The following is a 16,905-nucleotide window of genomic DNA, read 5'->3' as shown; positions in this document are numbered from 1 at the left end:
CGGGTTGGGGGTTGCGGGTGGTGGGTGCGAGGGGCCAACCCTACAGCCGAGACGGGGATGCGCCGGCTGTGCCTCTGGAGCAAGCGGGTACCAATCTGGGTCGCTTTGTCCCAGCACCGCAGTGCCCTCCGAGCTTGGAGAGTCCAGAGCTGGGAGACCCGGGAAGCTGGGAGTGTTGGAAAGGCAGGGCTGGTGGGGATGGGGAGGGGGGAGCCGGCTGCTGGGAATTTCTTCCATATCCACAAATGCCTCGGAGTGATGGGGGGAGAGAGAGTGACCGGACGAGCCCCGCTGCTCATCCTGGGGTCCCGGGCTGCGGACAGGGCAGGGTGCACAGCCTGTGTCCCATCGGCCACACGCTTCTGGTGTTAGCAAGCAGCTGGAGAGGAAAAAGCAGCCAACAGCTTCTTGCATCTTGCCGCCCGGCGATATTTCAGGGTCAGAGGAAGAGCTCTGTCTGGGGGGATGGCCATTATGTAAAGTGACTGGGACTTTTCCAGTCCGGGGACAGACACGTCCTTGCCCCCAGAGCCTGGCAAGGACACAGCCTTGGCCGAGCTCCTGCGCCAGCCCCATGGTGCAGCATGGCCCCCCCACTCCCCCCAGCCCCCTTCTGCGACTGACTCTGGCAAGACTTTTGCCTGCAGGGTCAGGATCGGGCCCGGCGTGTGTGTGTGTGTGTGTGTGTTGATCTGGTTTAATGTCTGGCTGTAAGTGGATTTCTTGGAAAGTAATGCTTAAATAAAAGGGGTTATACAAGGCGTCTGGAGCAGGGGGTTGGGACGTGGAGGCAGAAGGTCCTTTCTCCACCAGCGTTTCTATGACAGCAGTCAGCTCTCCTCCCGCAGCGCAGACACTTATTCATCGCCCGCTGCGAGACCAGTGCCAGAGGTTCAGGGTATGACTGGAAGCAAAGGGCTGAGCGGGCCGGCCGATCCTGGCGTTGGCAGCAGAAAGCAGGTCCCTTTATGCAACCTCCCGAGGCGGCCGTCTCGTACCCCGCGCACCCGTCCTTCAGCGCAAATGCACGTGCACGGTCCTGTAGTACCGTCTGCCTTATTGCCAGATTGTCTGATTGGGGGCGTACAATTATATATCTCTTTTTAAAAAGCCTCGGTGAGTATAAAGAGGAAACGTTTCAAGCTCTGTGCTTGGTCTTCCCTGCCCGCTCCGTTCCCTGAAGGACAGGGGAAATGTGGCTTAGGGCAACGAGGAAATTGCAATCACAGCTGCAGCTCCCGTAAACCTGCGCTTGCTGGTGCTGCTCAGGCTCAGCCATGTGGGTGGTGCTTTCGGGACGTGTTTTCCAACTCCCGCAGCTTGCAGACCGCTCTCAGGCTGCACAACTTCTTACGGGCTCCCCTTCGCTTTCAAACATTAACAACTGATAAAATGTCCAGCCCACAAGTATGGAGTTTTTTTTGTGGTTCAGCGTCGCACAATGGGCCAGTTTGCAGTGCCTCACTCAGTGCTGCAGCGCTCTTCGCTTGGGAGAGAATAAATTGTCAACTTTTTATCTTCTGTTTTTCTAAGTGAACAAAAAAAAAAGTACTGTAACGCGTAACACGGGAGGCCTCCCAACATGCCTGGAGCCGGGAGGCTGGGGAGCGCTATCAGTCACTCATCAGCTGCCGGGGCCGCCAGCTGGCTTACGTCCCTAATGTCTAATGATATCATAGATCAAAAATAGCTGCAGCAGAAGAGAAATGCAGAATTCATAGCTCCATTTTACGCGTCGTGTTTGCACCAAATCAGTCGCTTTATTGCCCGGCTGTGCAAATGTTCGAATGGGTTTGCCCATGTGGAAAACAAACCTCTAGACTTTGTACCTATTTGTTCATCTCTATGTGTTGTTAGCAGCTGGAATATTTCGTCACTGGATGCGTGCTTGCAGGATGGGGTACCCAGCAGCAAGTTCCCACATTTCCTGACTTGAGCCCTAGGGTCCCGGCTAACGTTATCAATGAAAATAAGCTCCAAGGGATCAGGTGTTGCTGTGCTGCACAGCTCAGCGTGGCCAACGCAGCCTTGGTGCGAGAGCGGCTGGGTCCAGGCTCTCTGCTGCTCTCTGGGTTGTGGTGGCACTTTGAGCCCCAGGCAGGGAGCAAGGTCTGCCTGTGCTCTGCGCCGGGCATGGCGATGATAGCTGTGGCAGAGCTTCTTCCTCCATGGTAAGACGTGATGGGGCACCTGGTGGCAGCGGAGGCGGGCAGGGTTGCGGGCAGACACCGACTTCCTGCATCCTGCTGTCACGGGGCTGCTCGTCCTGACCTGCAGTTTGCTGGCAGAGCTGCATCAGCGCCGTGTTTGAACCGGGGCAGGAGGAGAGGCTGCCAGGGTTGGGAGTGCAGGACACATCATCAACACTGATGTCTCCTGATGATCTCTGGTTGGCCTCTGCCCAGCCCCCTGGACACAGCTCGCCCCAGTAGGAGCTGCTGGCCCTTCAGGGATGCTGCCCGCACCCCTTTGCCACAGTAAATGCAGCACCAGTGCCTGCAAGTGGTGCCTAGTTTATGATGCGGGTTTGGCCTCAGAGCCAGCATCCTACTGGTGATGGGATGATTCTGTGACACAGGGCTGGGTGGGTGCACAGACCCGTTGGCTTAACTGGAAAACCCGCAGTCCGATGGATGTAGGTCACCTCTGCGGGAAGCTGTGATATAACGGGGTGGGTCTGGGAATCCTCCGTGGTTCAAACCCACAAACATAACCACACCTGGTTACTGCATGACTCTCGCTGTTTAGGCTTTCGGGGTGCTGCTTGCTCATACTCCCTGACATCCCCCACCCCGATTCCCCTGCGGGCAGGGCTGGTAGAAAGGAAGGTCTTTATGGGGTTTCCCTGAAGCAGGAGAGAAGAGGGTCTCACTGCCTGTTATTTAGGAGCAGGCAGGAGCAGGCAGGGTGCCCAGCACTGTGACGCTTGGGGTGTCGTGGCCAGCAGCACCCACGGGATCTGTGCCCCCTGCCACTGAGATCCCATCAGTGACATCTCACTGACGAGCAACTGGATGCTCAGTTCCCTTCCTTCTTTTTGGGAAATCTCAGCGTTTTCTCATACTTGGAAACCCTGAGTCATGTGGTGGGGGCAGATCCTTGCATCCCCTGGTTTCCCCTCTGCCCCTGGAGAGCGGTGGCAGCCAGGTGGGTCTGGGAGGCTCCCCGGCATTTTGGGATCACAGGTCTCTGCAGCTGCAGGCTCGTTTGGTAACGTGTTATTGTGGCTCCGCTGGATGAATCACATTGCAGAGCCTCCTGTGGCAACAGGCTCCGTAGGGACTACGTGTATGGTAGAGCCTTTTTGCTGCATCCCAAAAGGATGGATGAGAGCCCAGATCCGACTATGGCTGAGCCCCAAGGCAGCAGTGGGGAGCTTTAGCTGAGGGTGTTTGGAGGAGATAGGGAAAACTGAAGGCAGGAGCCTCAAAAAGTTTAAAAGTAGATATTTAGGGGAAATAACTTCCTTGCTGAGACTTATGAGGCTAGTGACTCCTGCCCAAGAGGAGCGTGGGAGCTGGCTGTGCTCAGTGCGAGGCAGCAGCACAGGGGCTGTCCCACTGTGGCGGCATCTTCTCGGCCTCATCCAACCCCTCTTCCTCTCCGCAGACAGACACATCACACAAATGATGACATTTCTCTTTCCAGCCCCAGACGCCAGCTCCCTGCGGCTGTGCCGGGCAGAGGTGTTCATGGCGCTGGGGCAGTACCCGCGGGCGCTGGAGGACCTGGATGCTGTGTGCAGGGCTGAGCCTGGAGATCACGAGGTGAGGAGAGGGGAGACCCCATTGGTTGGCTGCGTTTGGAACCGAGTATTTCTGTATGGGAGCAGTTTCTCCCTTTCCTGAATTCTCTTAGCCATTGGATTCATCCTGCTCAGAAATACACTCCCAAACCCATTAAGGTGCAAATCCAAGCTGTGAGTGCTGCGTTGCACTAACGGGAGAGGTCCAGCACCGCGTCCCTCCTTCCTCGCGTGCAGGCAGGGAGGACACGTAGCCGTGCCGGTGCGCAGGATCGCAGTGGGGGTTTCGGGGAAGGATTGGCTGGAGGCTGAGCTGCCTTTGGAGAAATCAGCCCTGAGAGCTCCCTTGCTGATTTGTGAAGCACTCGTTGGCAATAGTTTTGCGCTTTCAAAGGTGGAAGCCCTTGACTCCGTCTCTAGGTCTCTGTAGGGTTTGGTTGCTTGGCTTTTGCAACTTCTGCGTTTTGGGAGAGTCCTATTTTATAGGTACCTGCCCGCAGCTGGACCTGTCCTTTTCAGACATCTGAGCATAGGAGCAGCGACGTGTCTGGGTGCTTTGGCGTGGGATGGGAGCAGGCGGGAGGCTGGAGAGCGATGCCCTCAGAGCTTGCATGGGAGCTGAAGGGGCATGTGCTCGGCTGGTCACTGTCTCGTAGTCACTGCAGGTTTTTCTGTTCTGCAGAGCTTCTTCAGGAAAGGGAAGGTGCTTCTGGAGATGGGACAGAGAGCTGAAGCCCTGCTGGCGTGGGAGCACTGCCTGACACTCAATCCCCATTTCCAACTCGCACGGAGAGAGATGGAGAAGGTGCGTGGGCCATACCGTGGCAGGGTCCTGTGCCCTCGCATCACACAGGGAGATGCCCTTGTCCTCGGAAGGACTCGTGTCCATCATGGTTGTGCTGTTCTGGCCAGCGTTGGGATCAAGGGAAGATGGGTTCTGGTCCAATAGCCTTCCCATCACTCCGATGCAGGTTCACCTGTGAAGAAAACTCCCCTTCCTCAGTCTGTATCTTTGTGTTTCAGGTTTTGCAGGGTTTAATACTGACATGGCATGAGGTGGGCTTCGAGGCAGCATCAGTAGTGACCCAAGGCAAAGCAGCCAGCCAAAAGCTGCCACTGGAGAGCCAAAGTCTTTTCTGCAGATGATTTCAGGCCAGCACCCACCCATGTAGCAAAATAACCATCACCGGTGAGCCCTCTGGCAGTATTCCCAGCACGGGGACTTCATGTCATGAGTGGGCACTTGCCCTCCAGGAGGGAAAGGTCAGGGGAATAGGGAATGACCTCGTACCCTGCACAGCTCACTCCCTTCCTTCTCTTCATGAGTGATGGAGAACATGGGTCCCAGCCCTGAAAATACACCATTTTGTTCGCTGCCTCGTGGTGTTTCCTTCCTTATGCAATACTAAGGCAGTTGTTTGACAGAGCTCAGCCAGTGCTGAAACAAGTGACCCTGACGTGCCCTGCGGCGAGCAGAAGGCTGCTTTGGGGAAAGAGGGAGCCTGGCAACCCACCCACGTCCCTGCTTCCTTCTCCCAGCACCCCCTGAGCCCCGCTTTCTCCTTGCAGATCCTCATGCGAGAGGATGCTCCTCGGCCACGCACGGCTGCTGCACGCCCAGGTGGTGCTCACCGGGACTCGACTGGTCCCCAGGTGGATGGAGGGAGCCCTGCGCTCCCATCCTCCTCCCCACGAGCTCAGGTAAGAGAGCCTACAACCGTCTGAGACTGCGATGGGACTTACTGTCCCTCTGGGACATCCCAAATGGGGTTTTCCAGTGATGGGAATGGAGGTGTGATAAGGGGAGGCTATGCAGGACCATAGCTGTGTGCATGTGGGTGTGTGCTGAGGTGAGAAGCTGCAGGTAGCAGAGGGTGGGAGAGCAAAGACACCATCAGAGCTGATGCTGTGGGGACTGGGAAAGGAGAGGAGGCTCTTTCTGTCTCCATCCTTCTTCCAGTTTTATTCTGCCATACTTCTGACAAGATTTTAGACTGTCATAGTGTTTAAAACACCCAAATCACATTACATTCAGAAAAAAAAGAAAATGTCAGCTTTAATGTTTTGGGTTTTTTTATCCAAACCCCACATTTGGGAACGGTTCAGACCATTAGCAGTGATTAAGGAAAGCTCATCTTTTGCTCTTTGCCTTCTATAGAATTTGGCAGGTTTGGGGAGAGGGAGAAATCAGAGAAAATGTGCTCAGGTGCACCCAAATGCCATGTGATACATCTGTACAGACTAAACCCACGTTTTGACCATGAGATGAGCAGGGATGTCTGAAGGCCACACTTCCTCGCTGTCCCTCAGGTGCCAGATGTCACCATGCAGCAACACACCAGCAAAAACCCCAGTGACATCAGGCTCGGTGGGGCGGATGGGGCAGTGTCTTCAAAGGGAGAAGAAGTTTTGGGCTCGATTCCATCTTTGCTGTGTCTAGGATCAGGAGGGAGAGCCGGCGGATGGCAGAGGGGACGCAGGGTCTGAGCACGGCCAAGGGACAGCCACCCTTTCCCAGCTGGGGCGACGACAGGAACCGGAGACTTCATCAGAGCGGCAGAAGCGGCAGTGGGTAGGTGGGTGTCATCAAAGGTACCAAAATCTCATCTCATGCAAAATACTTGTTTCAAATCTTAGTGCTGGCGTTGTGTGCCAGCTCTGCGAGCAGACATCCCAGGGGCACCGACGGGGCAGCTCTGGCCAGCACATTTGCTGCTTCTCATGCATGTGAGGAGGACCCGATCTTCCTGCATTGAGCTGGTGAACGTACACCAAACCTTTGGGTCTCACTTGGTGAAAAGTTCTTGCTAAAGCCAGGCATCCATTGTTTCCTGTGTGGAGCCAGGGAGAGGCTTCCTTTGGTTCCCATAGATTGCAAGTGAAATTCCCTCGCGATGCACACAGCATGTCACGCGTTGCGGGAGCGGCACCTCCCTTGGCATTAACTTGCCATCAGCGTCCAGTCAAATGGCTTCCGTGTATGTGGGTTTGCATAAAGCAGTGGTGATGCCTCTTGGCTGGTCTCCAGAGACCTTCTGGGAGCTTCTTAGGTCACGTCATCTCCCAGTGCCTCAGTTTCCCTGCCTGCAGAAGGAGGTAGGGGGATACCACCTTCCTCTGCTGAGCACCGTGAGACCCACTGATGTAAAAGCTGTGGATGAACATGGATTAATAGAGGGGTTTATGTCACATCTCCTAGCGGTTTTGTTTTTAACTTTCAAGGCACTTTGTGTAGCAGTTAACTACTTACACCTCAGAACAAGGTCTGAAAGCCAAGATTAATTTTCAGTGTTGAAATGGGGAGGTCGTCTTCTCTTTCATTCTCTTTTGCCAGTAGATAACGGAGAGGAAACAGCAGCAGCAAAGTGCACCCAGCTGTGCCTCGGGGAGCTGCTGAGTGTGGCTGACTTGGAGTGCTCCCTCTGCATACGGTGAGTTCTCCGGCGGGAGAGCTTTTGGGATGAAGAGTTAGCACCTGCTGGGTTGTCTTTCCTGGTGTGGATCTTTGTTCACATCTTAATAGCAAACTCAGTCCCCAGTGCTGCTGAGACACAGGTTTCGGTAGAGATAAGAGAGGAAGACAGGGGCGTGCTTTGCCCTGCCAGGCTGTAAGAGCTGAGATCGCCCTGTCTTAGGTCACAGCATCGTTAGGTCTGTATCGCTTGGGACATCGGTGTGGAGGTGGGGATGTTCAGCGGGGTTGAAGACTGAAAGCGGTGTTTGCCCTTTGTAACCGCGGGCTGGAACAGGAAGGTGTTGCCCCGGGTAAACACCATCCCTGATGGGGACATTGCAAACCCAGAGGGGAGCATTTCCCAGCAGTGTGTCTGCTGGAGGTGGAAAAGGGGACAGGGTAGAGCCTGTGTCTGTCTGCTGACTCAGGGCCCGGGAAGGGCTGGGTGCTGCCACAGGACATGCTGAAACCACGCTGTTATTTCTGGCGTGTCTCAGGACCTCGGGCGGTTGTGGAACCGGCTGCTGGCAGAGGGCTGGATGCTGCACCACCGCACGTGCAAGATGGTTGAGGTCTCCTGTGCGGTGGCTTTGTCCAGGTCTAGGCATGGCACAGGGGAATGACACAGCGGGGAGAGAGGTCAAGGCTGTATTGGATCTGAATTAGGGGACACCTTCCACTAGACCAGGTTGCCCAAGGCCACATCCAGCCTGGCCTTAAACATTGCCAGGGATGGGGCCTCAACAACCTCTCTGGGCAACCTGTTCCAGTGCCTCACAACCCTCAAAGTGAAAAACTTCTTCCTAATGTTTAATCTAAACCTGCCCTCTTCCAGTTTATAGCCATTCCCCCTCGTCCTGTCACTCCATGCCCTGGTAAAAAGTCCCTCCCCAGCTCTCCTGTAGCCCCTTTAGGTACTGGAAGGCGGCAATAAGATCTCCCCGGAGCCTTCTCTTCTCCAGGCTGAACAGCCTCAACTCTCTCAGCCTCTCCTCATAGGAGAGGTGCTCCAGCCCTCGGATCATCCTCGTGGCTCTCCTCTGGACACGCTCCAGCAGGTCCATGTCTTTCTTATGTTGAGGACTCCAGAGCTGGATTTAGGTGTCTTCTGAGAGCAGGGAAGCATAGTGTTCAGGAGGAGCCAGGGCTCAGTGCTGAGCAGGGCTTTCCTGGGACCTTCATTTCATTTCTGATCCTGGAGCTCCCTGTGAGGAACCCGAGTGCTTGCTGCCACCTCTGCCCTTGGAGCAGGGGAGAAGGAGGCACTTTCCTGTCGCTGCCTTTTGGGCTACACACCACCGCGGGTGTCTGGGGAGCCGCAGCCCTGCCAGGACCAAGAGGTGCCGTGTGTGTACTGATGGGGTCCACAGGGAGCAGTGCTCAGGCCTGGGACAGTGTTCTCACCTTGCATCATTGTGCAAGTCCAACAGTCTGAGCCTAGACCTCTAATTAAAGGAGTAAGCCAGTTAGGAACTTTTACGCTTAATTGACAGGAGTTATGAGCAAAGCTTAGCCAATGCAGCTTTAGTGAAGGTGAGTTTTAGAGCTGTGGGCTACCTGGGCTTGGAAGACACAGTGTGAGATAGCTTTCTGTGGCGTTGCATCCCTGCAGCATCGCTGTCTTCAGTGCAGAAGGCTGGTGAAGGCAGCAGATTTCCCTTGCAATGGTAGGAGAGGACACGGGAAATGCCTTGTACCCGCTGGAAGCAAAATCTCTTGCTCTCAGCAAGGTGATAAAAGGAAGGTGCAGGTACAAGGCTGGGGATAGCCAGAAGCTTTGCCCACCCTGGCCTGCTCGACCCTTACAGCACCAGCCTGCACCTCTGCAAGTCCCTGAGCGCTTAGTGAGACCCCCGCGCTGTGGGGCTGAGACCAGCTGGGGTTTCCAAAGCGGGGGTGCTGCACCAGGCTCGGGGAACGACAGCTTTGAGGGCACTCAGCTCTGTGAAGTCTCTCCGCTGGGCTTACCTGCTCTCCTTCCCTCATGTTGCTCTCCGCGGTCCATTAACTTTGGTCCCTTTGCAGGATGTTCTTTGAGCCGGTGACGACGCCGTGCGGGCACACCTTCTGCAAGGAGTGCCTCGAACGCTGCCTGGACCACCGGCCCAACTGCCCCCTCTGCAAACAGAGCCTGAGAGAGGTGAGGGCATGTGTCCCAGTGGGATGGAGCCTGAGGGAGAGCTGGGCACCGGCTCTGGCTGCCGGCAGCGTGCCCAGGGCTGGGGTGGCAAGGTGCAGTGCTCTTACGTTAGCAGCTCCCTAGCGTGGCGGTGTCAGCTTCGCTCACGTGGGAATGACCAGACAGTTGATAATTAAGACCAAGAGATTCATTTCCACAAGATGCCACAGTGATTTAGTGAGATTGTAAACAGGACTGAGAGGGAGGGAGAGAAAAAGAAGTGAATGCTAATTACTTTTAAAAATGGAAATGGATGGAAAACCTGCTAGCCTGGAGATTTGATTTAATCTTTAATGAAAAGGGATTCAGATGAGATCGTCAGGGAAATTAGGTTGTCATACAAGGACTGCATCACTGTCAGAGACAGGACGCTGCGTTGGATGGGCTCTGGGTCTGAGTCGCGTCTGGAGTCTCGGTGGAGCTGACATCCCGTCCTGCTAGATGGCTTGACATCCCCCGATAGGTTTTATCCCTGACTTTCTCTGATCTAAATATACCCTCAGCTCCCATAAAAGTGAGCGTGATTCAGAGCCCAGCAGGGCCCCAGGGCCACCCCCCCCCGCCCCCCCCAGCTCTTCTCCAACCTATTTCTGGGTTTAATTTCTTTTAGTACCTGAAGGCTGGAAGCTACAGCCCCACCATGCTGCTGCAGGACATCATGTTGGCCACCTTCCCTGCACAGCTGGCCGAGCGCCGGGAGCTTCACCGGGCTGAGATGGCAGAGCTCTCCAAGTACGCGGGGACCTGCTCCAGTGTGTGTGCATGGGGGCTGTGAGGGGCTGCGAGGGGGCCATCCACACCACATACCATTGCTCTGGCTTGGTTCTACTCAAGTGATGTGTGTCCCACCTTTAGGACAACATTACAGCAGTGCGGGGTGGATGCGGACATGCCCAGTGGGACACCTGGGGTTGAGGGGGTATCTCTGCAAGGAGATGTTTTCTGGGTAACATCTGTCCTTGGGCTCTTGGTGAGCCAAGTGGAAGCTTTGATGTTGCTCTGTGCCAGAGCATCACTTCTTGGGGTAAAGGACACATCTAGTTTGGGGGAGCAGGTGACGCAGAGCCTTTGGCATGGGATTTGCTCTGGGAGGTTTCATAGTTGTCTCTCCTCCTGTCCCTCAGCCTGACCAAGAACATCCCCATCTTCGTATGCACGATGTCCTTCCCAGGCATTGCCTGCCCTCTGCATGTTTTTGAGCCTCGCTACCGCCTCATGATCCGGCGGTGCCAGGAGACCGGCACGAGGAGGTTTGGCATGTGTATATACGAGAATGGGAAAAGGTGAGCTCCTGGGCAAGGCGACTTCTGCCCCGGCTGATCTGCACCTCTCTGCCCCAGCCCCAATGTCTAAAATCCCGAGTAGTTCAGAGAGAAGGGACCAGGTGCCATTTCCTATCCCACTGCACCCTGCAGATAAAATCAGCAGAGAAGTGGTGCGTTCCCCACACAGCAGAGTGAAATGGGATCTTGCTGCTTCCCAGCATCACCACCAGCCAGGCAAGGAATAAGGCCAGTGCTGGAGCTGGGCAGAGCCAGCAGTGGCTGTTGAATATGATGGTCTGGGAACAGCTTCTGGCTCAGGATGTCTCTGAGCTGCATGGTTCCCTGGCAGTGTCCTCCACCTCCTCTTGGTGAGCAGTTTAAAATTGCCATATTTCTCATACTCTGTCCTTAAGCTGTGAGAGGACGCTGGGCTAAATGGGCTTTTGTTTGGTACAGTGTGACCATGCTTATGTTCCTAGTGGCACCTCCAGGTCTCAGGTGAGCTCACTCTCCAGGCTCCTAACCCAAGTACACAACATATCCTCCCTATGCTCCAGTCCTGTTCAAGTGAAATGAGATAAACAACATTTTATGGGCTTTTGGAGGATTTCTCTGCAAGGGATGATGTCTTCAGGACCACTGGACATCAGAGCAGTATGAGGACCTAAGTCATTTTGGTATACGGCAAATCCAAGGGAGTGCGGGCAGTGTGCTCGCTGTGCGCTGCCCTCTTAGCGGCAAGTGGTAACGCAACAGAGTTGAGTGAACCTCCGCGTTTGCCCCCTCCCAGCCAGCTTGTTCATAGGCCTTTTCCTCCTTTGGAGGTGGTGCCTTCAGGAGAAGCAGCTCTCTCGCCACTGGTACGCCAGCTCAGCCCCCCTTTTCTTTCCCTGGCTCCTTCCAGTTTTGCTGACTATGGCTGCATGTTGGAGATCCGGCAGATCGAGCTGCTGGCGGACGGGAGGTCCTTGGTGGACACCATTGGCCGGCGGCGGTTCCGGGTGCTGAGCCGGGGACACAGGGACGGCTACAACACTGCCGACATAGAGTACCTGGAGGACAAGAAGGTGAGGACAGGGCCAGGGCAAAAGCCCCCTCTGCGGTGGGACAGAGCCTCCCCATGGACACCTTCTGCACTTTTGTTTGGTACAGTGTGACCATGCTTATGTTCCTAGTGGCACCTCCAGGTCTCAGGTGAGCTCACTCTCCAGGCTCCTAACCCAAGTACACAACATATCCTCCCTATGCTCCAGTCCTGTTCAAGTGAAATGAGATAAACAACATTTTATGGGCTTTTGGAGGATTTCTCTGCAAGGGATGATGTCTTCAGGACCACTGGACATCAGAGCAGTATGAGGACCTAAGTCATTTTGGTATACGGCAAATCCAAGGGAGTGCGGGCAGTGTGCTCGCTGTGCGCTGCCCTCTTAGCGGCAAGTGGTAACGCAACAGAGTTGAGTGAACCTCCGCGTTTGCCCCCTCCCAGCCAGCTTGTTCATAGGCCTTTTCCTCCTTTGGAGGTGGTGCCTTCAGGAGAAGCAGCTCTCTCGCCACTGGTACGCCAGCTCAGCCCCCCTTTTCTTTCCCTGGCTCCTTCCAGTTTTGCTGACTATGGCTGCATGTTGGAGATCCGGCAGATCGAGCTGCTGGCGGACGGGAGGTCCTTGGTGGACACCATTGGCCGGCGGCGGTTCCGGGTGCTGAGCCGGGGACACAGGGACGGCTACAACACTGCCGACATAGAGTACCTGGAGGACAAGAAGGTGAGGACAGGGCCAGGGCAAAAGCCCCCTCTGCGGTGGGACAGAGCCTCCCCATGGACACCTTCTGCATTCCTCTTCCCTCCACGCAGGTGGCCGGGGAGGAGCTGCAGGAGCTGCAGTACCTACACGAAAACACTTACCGCTTGGCTCAGCGGTTCTGTGAGCACGGAGACCTTGCCTCCAGGCACATTTTGATGCAGCATGGACCGCTGCCGGAGAAGGAAGAGGACATCCAGGTAACATCCTGAGGGAAGGGATGCTCTAAACAGAGAGGGTACCAAGAGAGCCTCTGAAGCAGCACCGTTCCTGCCGTGACCACCCGGCTTCCCTGCTCGGCTCCTCTCCCCCAGGATGAACAAACAAACACCGTTTTTCACTCCCACTACCAGTTACAGCATCTGTCACTCAGAGAGATGTTAGAGCTTATTTCTTAGAACTGTTTAGTATTTCTGTATGGTTTTAAACTGTTCTTGGAAACTGAGCAGTGAGTTTTAAAAGTTTTCCTGAAGTCTTCCTAAATGACAGCTGAGAAACTGTCCGGGTTTGAAAACACTGGGGAAAGAAAAAAGAAAACACAAATAGACAAAAGAAATGAACCCCACAGCTCAGCGAGGCTGCGGTCTCCTTTCTCATCGTGTTCCTTTGAGACAGCCGTGGCTGGCCGGAGGAGAGGAGCTCAGAGGGCAGGATCCAGTTTGCTTATTAAATTGCTCTGACAAATTCAGATTCTGGAGGGAAAAAAAAAAAAGAATCCCCAAATTTAGTTTTCACTCCTTTAAGAAAGTGTTTCCTGTCTGGATCATCACAAATATGCTCTTGCTGGCTTGTCCCAGGCTAAGGTTGTCCCGGCCAGAGGTTGCATCAATGCTGTGCTCAAAATTACAAAACGATTCACTCTCCTTCGGCTGAATTGAGCATTTCCCTCTTAGTTTAGCTCAAGTTTTTAAAAAAGGCGGTTTACAAAAGCGCTGCCCAGCGGTTGTGCCTGCCTGGCCTGCGCTGCGCCTCTTTGAGTGATAGTAAGACAAATGCCCCAAAAGACACCGACTTTGCAGGATTTGGCCCATGTTTACAAAAAGCATTGCCTGAAACAAGGAAACGCACACGATATTTCTTTGTCTCTTTAGTATAGACTTTTTCCCAGTTACATCTCTGTCTGCAGACTCCCTGGGGAATGCCTGTCTGGAAATTGAATTAGTTTATCCAGCAGTTTTGAGCCTGAACAGACAAAAGGGCCGTTCAGAGGAATACCTTAGCCAAAGTGGGTATTTCCTACCCTGACCACAGCGACTGTTTCCCATCGGCGATGCTGCCCAAAGGCCGCCCATTCACCTTGCTGGTCCTCATGCGGGGCTCTCTCCCTCTCTCCCCTCCAGGCTTCAGCAGACGGCCCGACGTGGTGCTGGTGGCTCATCTCCATCCTGCCCCTTGACCCGTCCTACCAGCTGAACCTCTTCTCCACCACCTCCCTGCGTGCCCGCCTCACCCAGCTGCAGCGCATCCTCACCGCCCTGCTGCAGCAGCCCCCCGCCGGGCACCCGCTGCCCGAGCGCAGCCCCCGGGGCCGCGTCTGAGCCCCCCCGGCCTCTCTGCGGGGGACACCTCCACCCCCTTGGGTTTCTTTATGTGTTGCTTCATGGGTTTGCGTGTGGTTTGAGCCTTCCCCCCCTCCCATTCCCAAAAGTGACCTCAGCAATGAGCTGGGCACCCTCTGCCCGGCTCGGCAGGGCCGGTGCTGCACCGGCAGTGACACTACACCGTCCATGCCACCTCTGGGAGCTGCTCGGTGACACGGCACATACCGCCGGAATGGGGACTGGGATGGAAATCTGGGTGGCATCTCGGGAACCAAAGTCACTTGTTGAGCTGCTTCGGTGCTAAGGAGGATTCTCCTTACGGCAGAGGACTGAGTGCCAGGATCGCCTTGGTTTTGGCTCTTTTGTTTTGAAGGACATCCTAGGGAATTTTGGTACATGGTCCTGCTCCGTGCAGCAGATTTAGAGGCTTGGGAGAGGTGACACCAGGAGGCAGAGGTCCCGATGGCTTACCCCAGCCTTGGGAGCTGACAGCTCTGCCTCCGCTTACGACTTTGACTTAATTTCTATTTGAATGAGAAGAAAGGTTAAATTAAACAATCTGAAACTCATGGGCTTGCTCCTAACCACCTCCACGGCCACACGGCGAGGAGATGCTGCTCTCTGAAGGTGGCCAGGTCCAGCCATCGCCTGCCCACTGCTCCACTTGGTGTTGTGCCGTGTTTGCTGTGCCGAGCTCACCAGCCGCTTCCCCGGGCTGGAGCCGTGCCGGAGGCTGCCAGCCGCTTCCCCGGCTGCTGGCTCCACTGCCCTGCCATGTCGTGGGAAGTTGGAATGGTTTGGAAGTGTTGGTGCTTTTCCCCCCACCCAAAGGCTGCTGTTCCCGAGCCTGGCTGGGTTCAGGTTGCGAGGTCAGACCTGAGGTCTGGAAGGAGCCTCTGGCACGAGGGAATTAAGCCTGGAAGCGGTTTTGTGAGACTTTCTGCCCCTTGACTTGTGCAATTTTCCCACGTTCAGTGGTTTTTGTGAACTTTTTGCCACCTCAGGAGAAAATCGGGATCTGAGCTGAGGCCAGATGCTTGCACTTGCAACCCACAAGAGTTCAGGATCCCCCAAAAGAGCACAGAATAAAGTTAAAGGGAGCTGAACCTCTGGAGAGGCAGGGGGAGGTAGGACCAGTGACCGAGGCTGTGAGCCCCACGTCAGGGGAGTAAGTGCCTGTCTGCAAGTGCCTGGCTGCTGCTTGTCTCTACACACAGGGAAAGGACTATCCCCTCGGACAACCAGGCTTTCCTCCATAGAAATCCTGAAGGTTTGGGATTTTTGTCTCCCATCCATAATTTCAGTGGCTTTGGGTTGAATTTTAGGAGTGACATCCACTTAGTCGTTGGATTAACGTTACTTCCAGAATTTTATCCCTGCTTTTCTCAAAGGCTCTGCACCCCATCTGGGGGGGTCAGTGGGCCACGTGTGGGAGAGAAAATCAGGCTGGGGCTACAGTGCTCCTTCCTGCACGTGTTGCTGGGCTGAGTCCGGGGCAGGAGGACACAGCTTCGGAGAGGTCCACCACCTTTCCCTGTCTCATTCTCTCCAGGAGTGAGAAGTCTTGGTCCCTCCTCTCCAGCAACAGTCAGGGGGAGCGGAGAGCTTACTTCCCAGGGACCACAGAGCATCTGTGGACAACTCAAAGTTGGAGTTGCTCCTCTACCTTTGAGCCATGTCCTCCCCCACTTTGCTGCAGTCTCTAGGGCACCATGACTACCCCAAGGGGCTACATCCCCGGGATGTCAGATCGGGGTGGGCAGGGGTAGGTGATGGAGGGACACCTCGCAGTCCCAGGGCAGGTGTGTGCAGGTGGCAGGATGCCACAGAAGTTTGGGAAGTGCCTTTCTTTTCTGCGGGGTCAATGTGAGCTCAAACAGTGACAACCTACCCCCCTCCCACCCGCCCCGAGACGCTCACCTACCCCCTGAGTTGCCTGTTCCCCAAACGTGGAAGCTCCCTGGGACATTGTGGGTCCCTCCAGCAAGGGGGAGGCACGGGAGATGCAGGGGAGCAGCGTGGCTCTGCACCGTGTCCACGTTGGGGGAGAGCCGGGGACCAGAGCCACATCTGCCCGGCTGCTTTAGGAAGGGACTTGTGCAAATCGCTCCGGTTTGCTTGGAGTGCCTTTGGGGTTTGTATTAGTATCTTTGCTCTTTGAATTAAATTTTCTTCCCGTTCATTGAAATAAAGACCTTTTTCGTTGTTGTTGTTGTTGTTGTTTTGTTCCTGGTATGAAACCTTTAGCTGCTTATTGATGAAAGTGTTTGGGCATCACCAGGGAGATTTGGGGGTGCATGGAGAAATGACACCCTGGCCTTCAGACAGCAAGTTAGATATACACAGTGAGCACAGTCCAGCAAAGGTAGATGGCAACAAGGGAAAAAAATAAGGTGGTTTTGCTTGCAGAAAGTAAGAACCTGAAACAAGGCAGGAGGGACTAACTCCTGCCTGTCATCACAGCTAAAGGCTGTGGGGAAGGATGGGAACTAGGAGACCAGTCTGGTAGAGATGCTGACCAGTGTGGGTTGACCCTGGAGGGTGTCTGTCAATCGAATGCTGGGGAGAGCGTCTGTCTCTGTCCCACCTTTGCAACCATGGGCAGAGGGCTGTGAGCTGCGACCAGGTTTATTTTTGGCAGCCAGCATTAGGGATGAGTGACAATCCAGGGAGACACACACGGGCTCTAAAATGAGAGGGTGGCTCTGGATGGAGAGGGGACGGTCTTCAACCTTGAGCACGGGGATGTCCTGTGAAGACAGCTCTCACCTGTCTGTTGTTCCCACATCACCTTTTTCCTCCAACTCCCAAATGTGCCATCCAAAACCGAGGGCAAGAAGGGAACTTCTGCCCAACTCTGCTTTGCACCCTGCCTGGGAACCTGGAACAACTGTAGGAGAGAGGGAGAGAGCTCAACTGGTC

At 55.0% G+C, this 16,905-nt stretch overlaps 1 protein-coding gene across 1 annotated transcript; it reads left to right on the top strand.

Annotated features, from left to right (window-relative positions):
- Window positions 1-3,080: 3,080 nt before the first annotated feature.
- Window positions 3,081-13,980, top strand: LOC104293162 (LON peptidase N-terminal domain and RING finger protein 3-like). Its single transcript, XM_009892640.1, has 12 exons — window positions 3,081-3,147; window positions 3,649-3,767; window positions 4,428-4,550; window positions 5,315-5,446; window positions 6,056-6,113; window positions 7,080-7,176; window positions 9,225-9,339; window positions 9,989-10,110; window positions 10,503-10,661; window positions 11,548-11,710; window positions 12,496-12,642; window positions 13,783-13,980. Exons 1-12 carry the CDS (start codon window positions 3,081-3,083, stop codon window positions 13,978-13,980), a joined length of 1,500 nt encoding a protein of 499 aa, XP_009890942.1.
- Window positions 13,981-16,905: the final 2,925 nt, after the last annotated feature.

This window comes from Charadrius vociferus, unplaced genomic scaffold (genome assembly GCF_000708025.1).
Source record: "Charadrius vociferus isolate BGI_N301 unplaced genomic scaffold, ASM70802v2 scaffold529, whole genome shotgun sequence".
Classification (NCBI taxonomy): domain Eukaryota; kingdom Metazoa; phylum Chordata; class Aves; order Charadriiformes; family Charadriidae; genus Charadrius; species Charadrius vociferus.
This window is presented reverse-complemented; position numbering and strand designations above follow the sequence as displayed.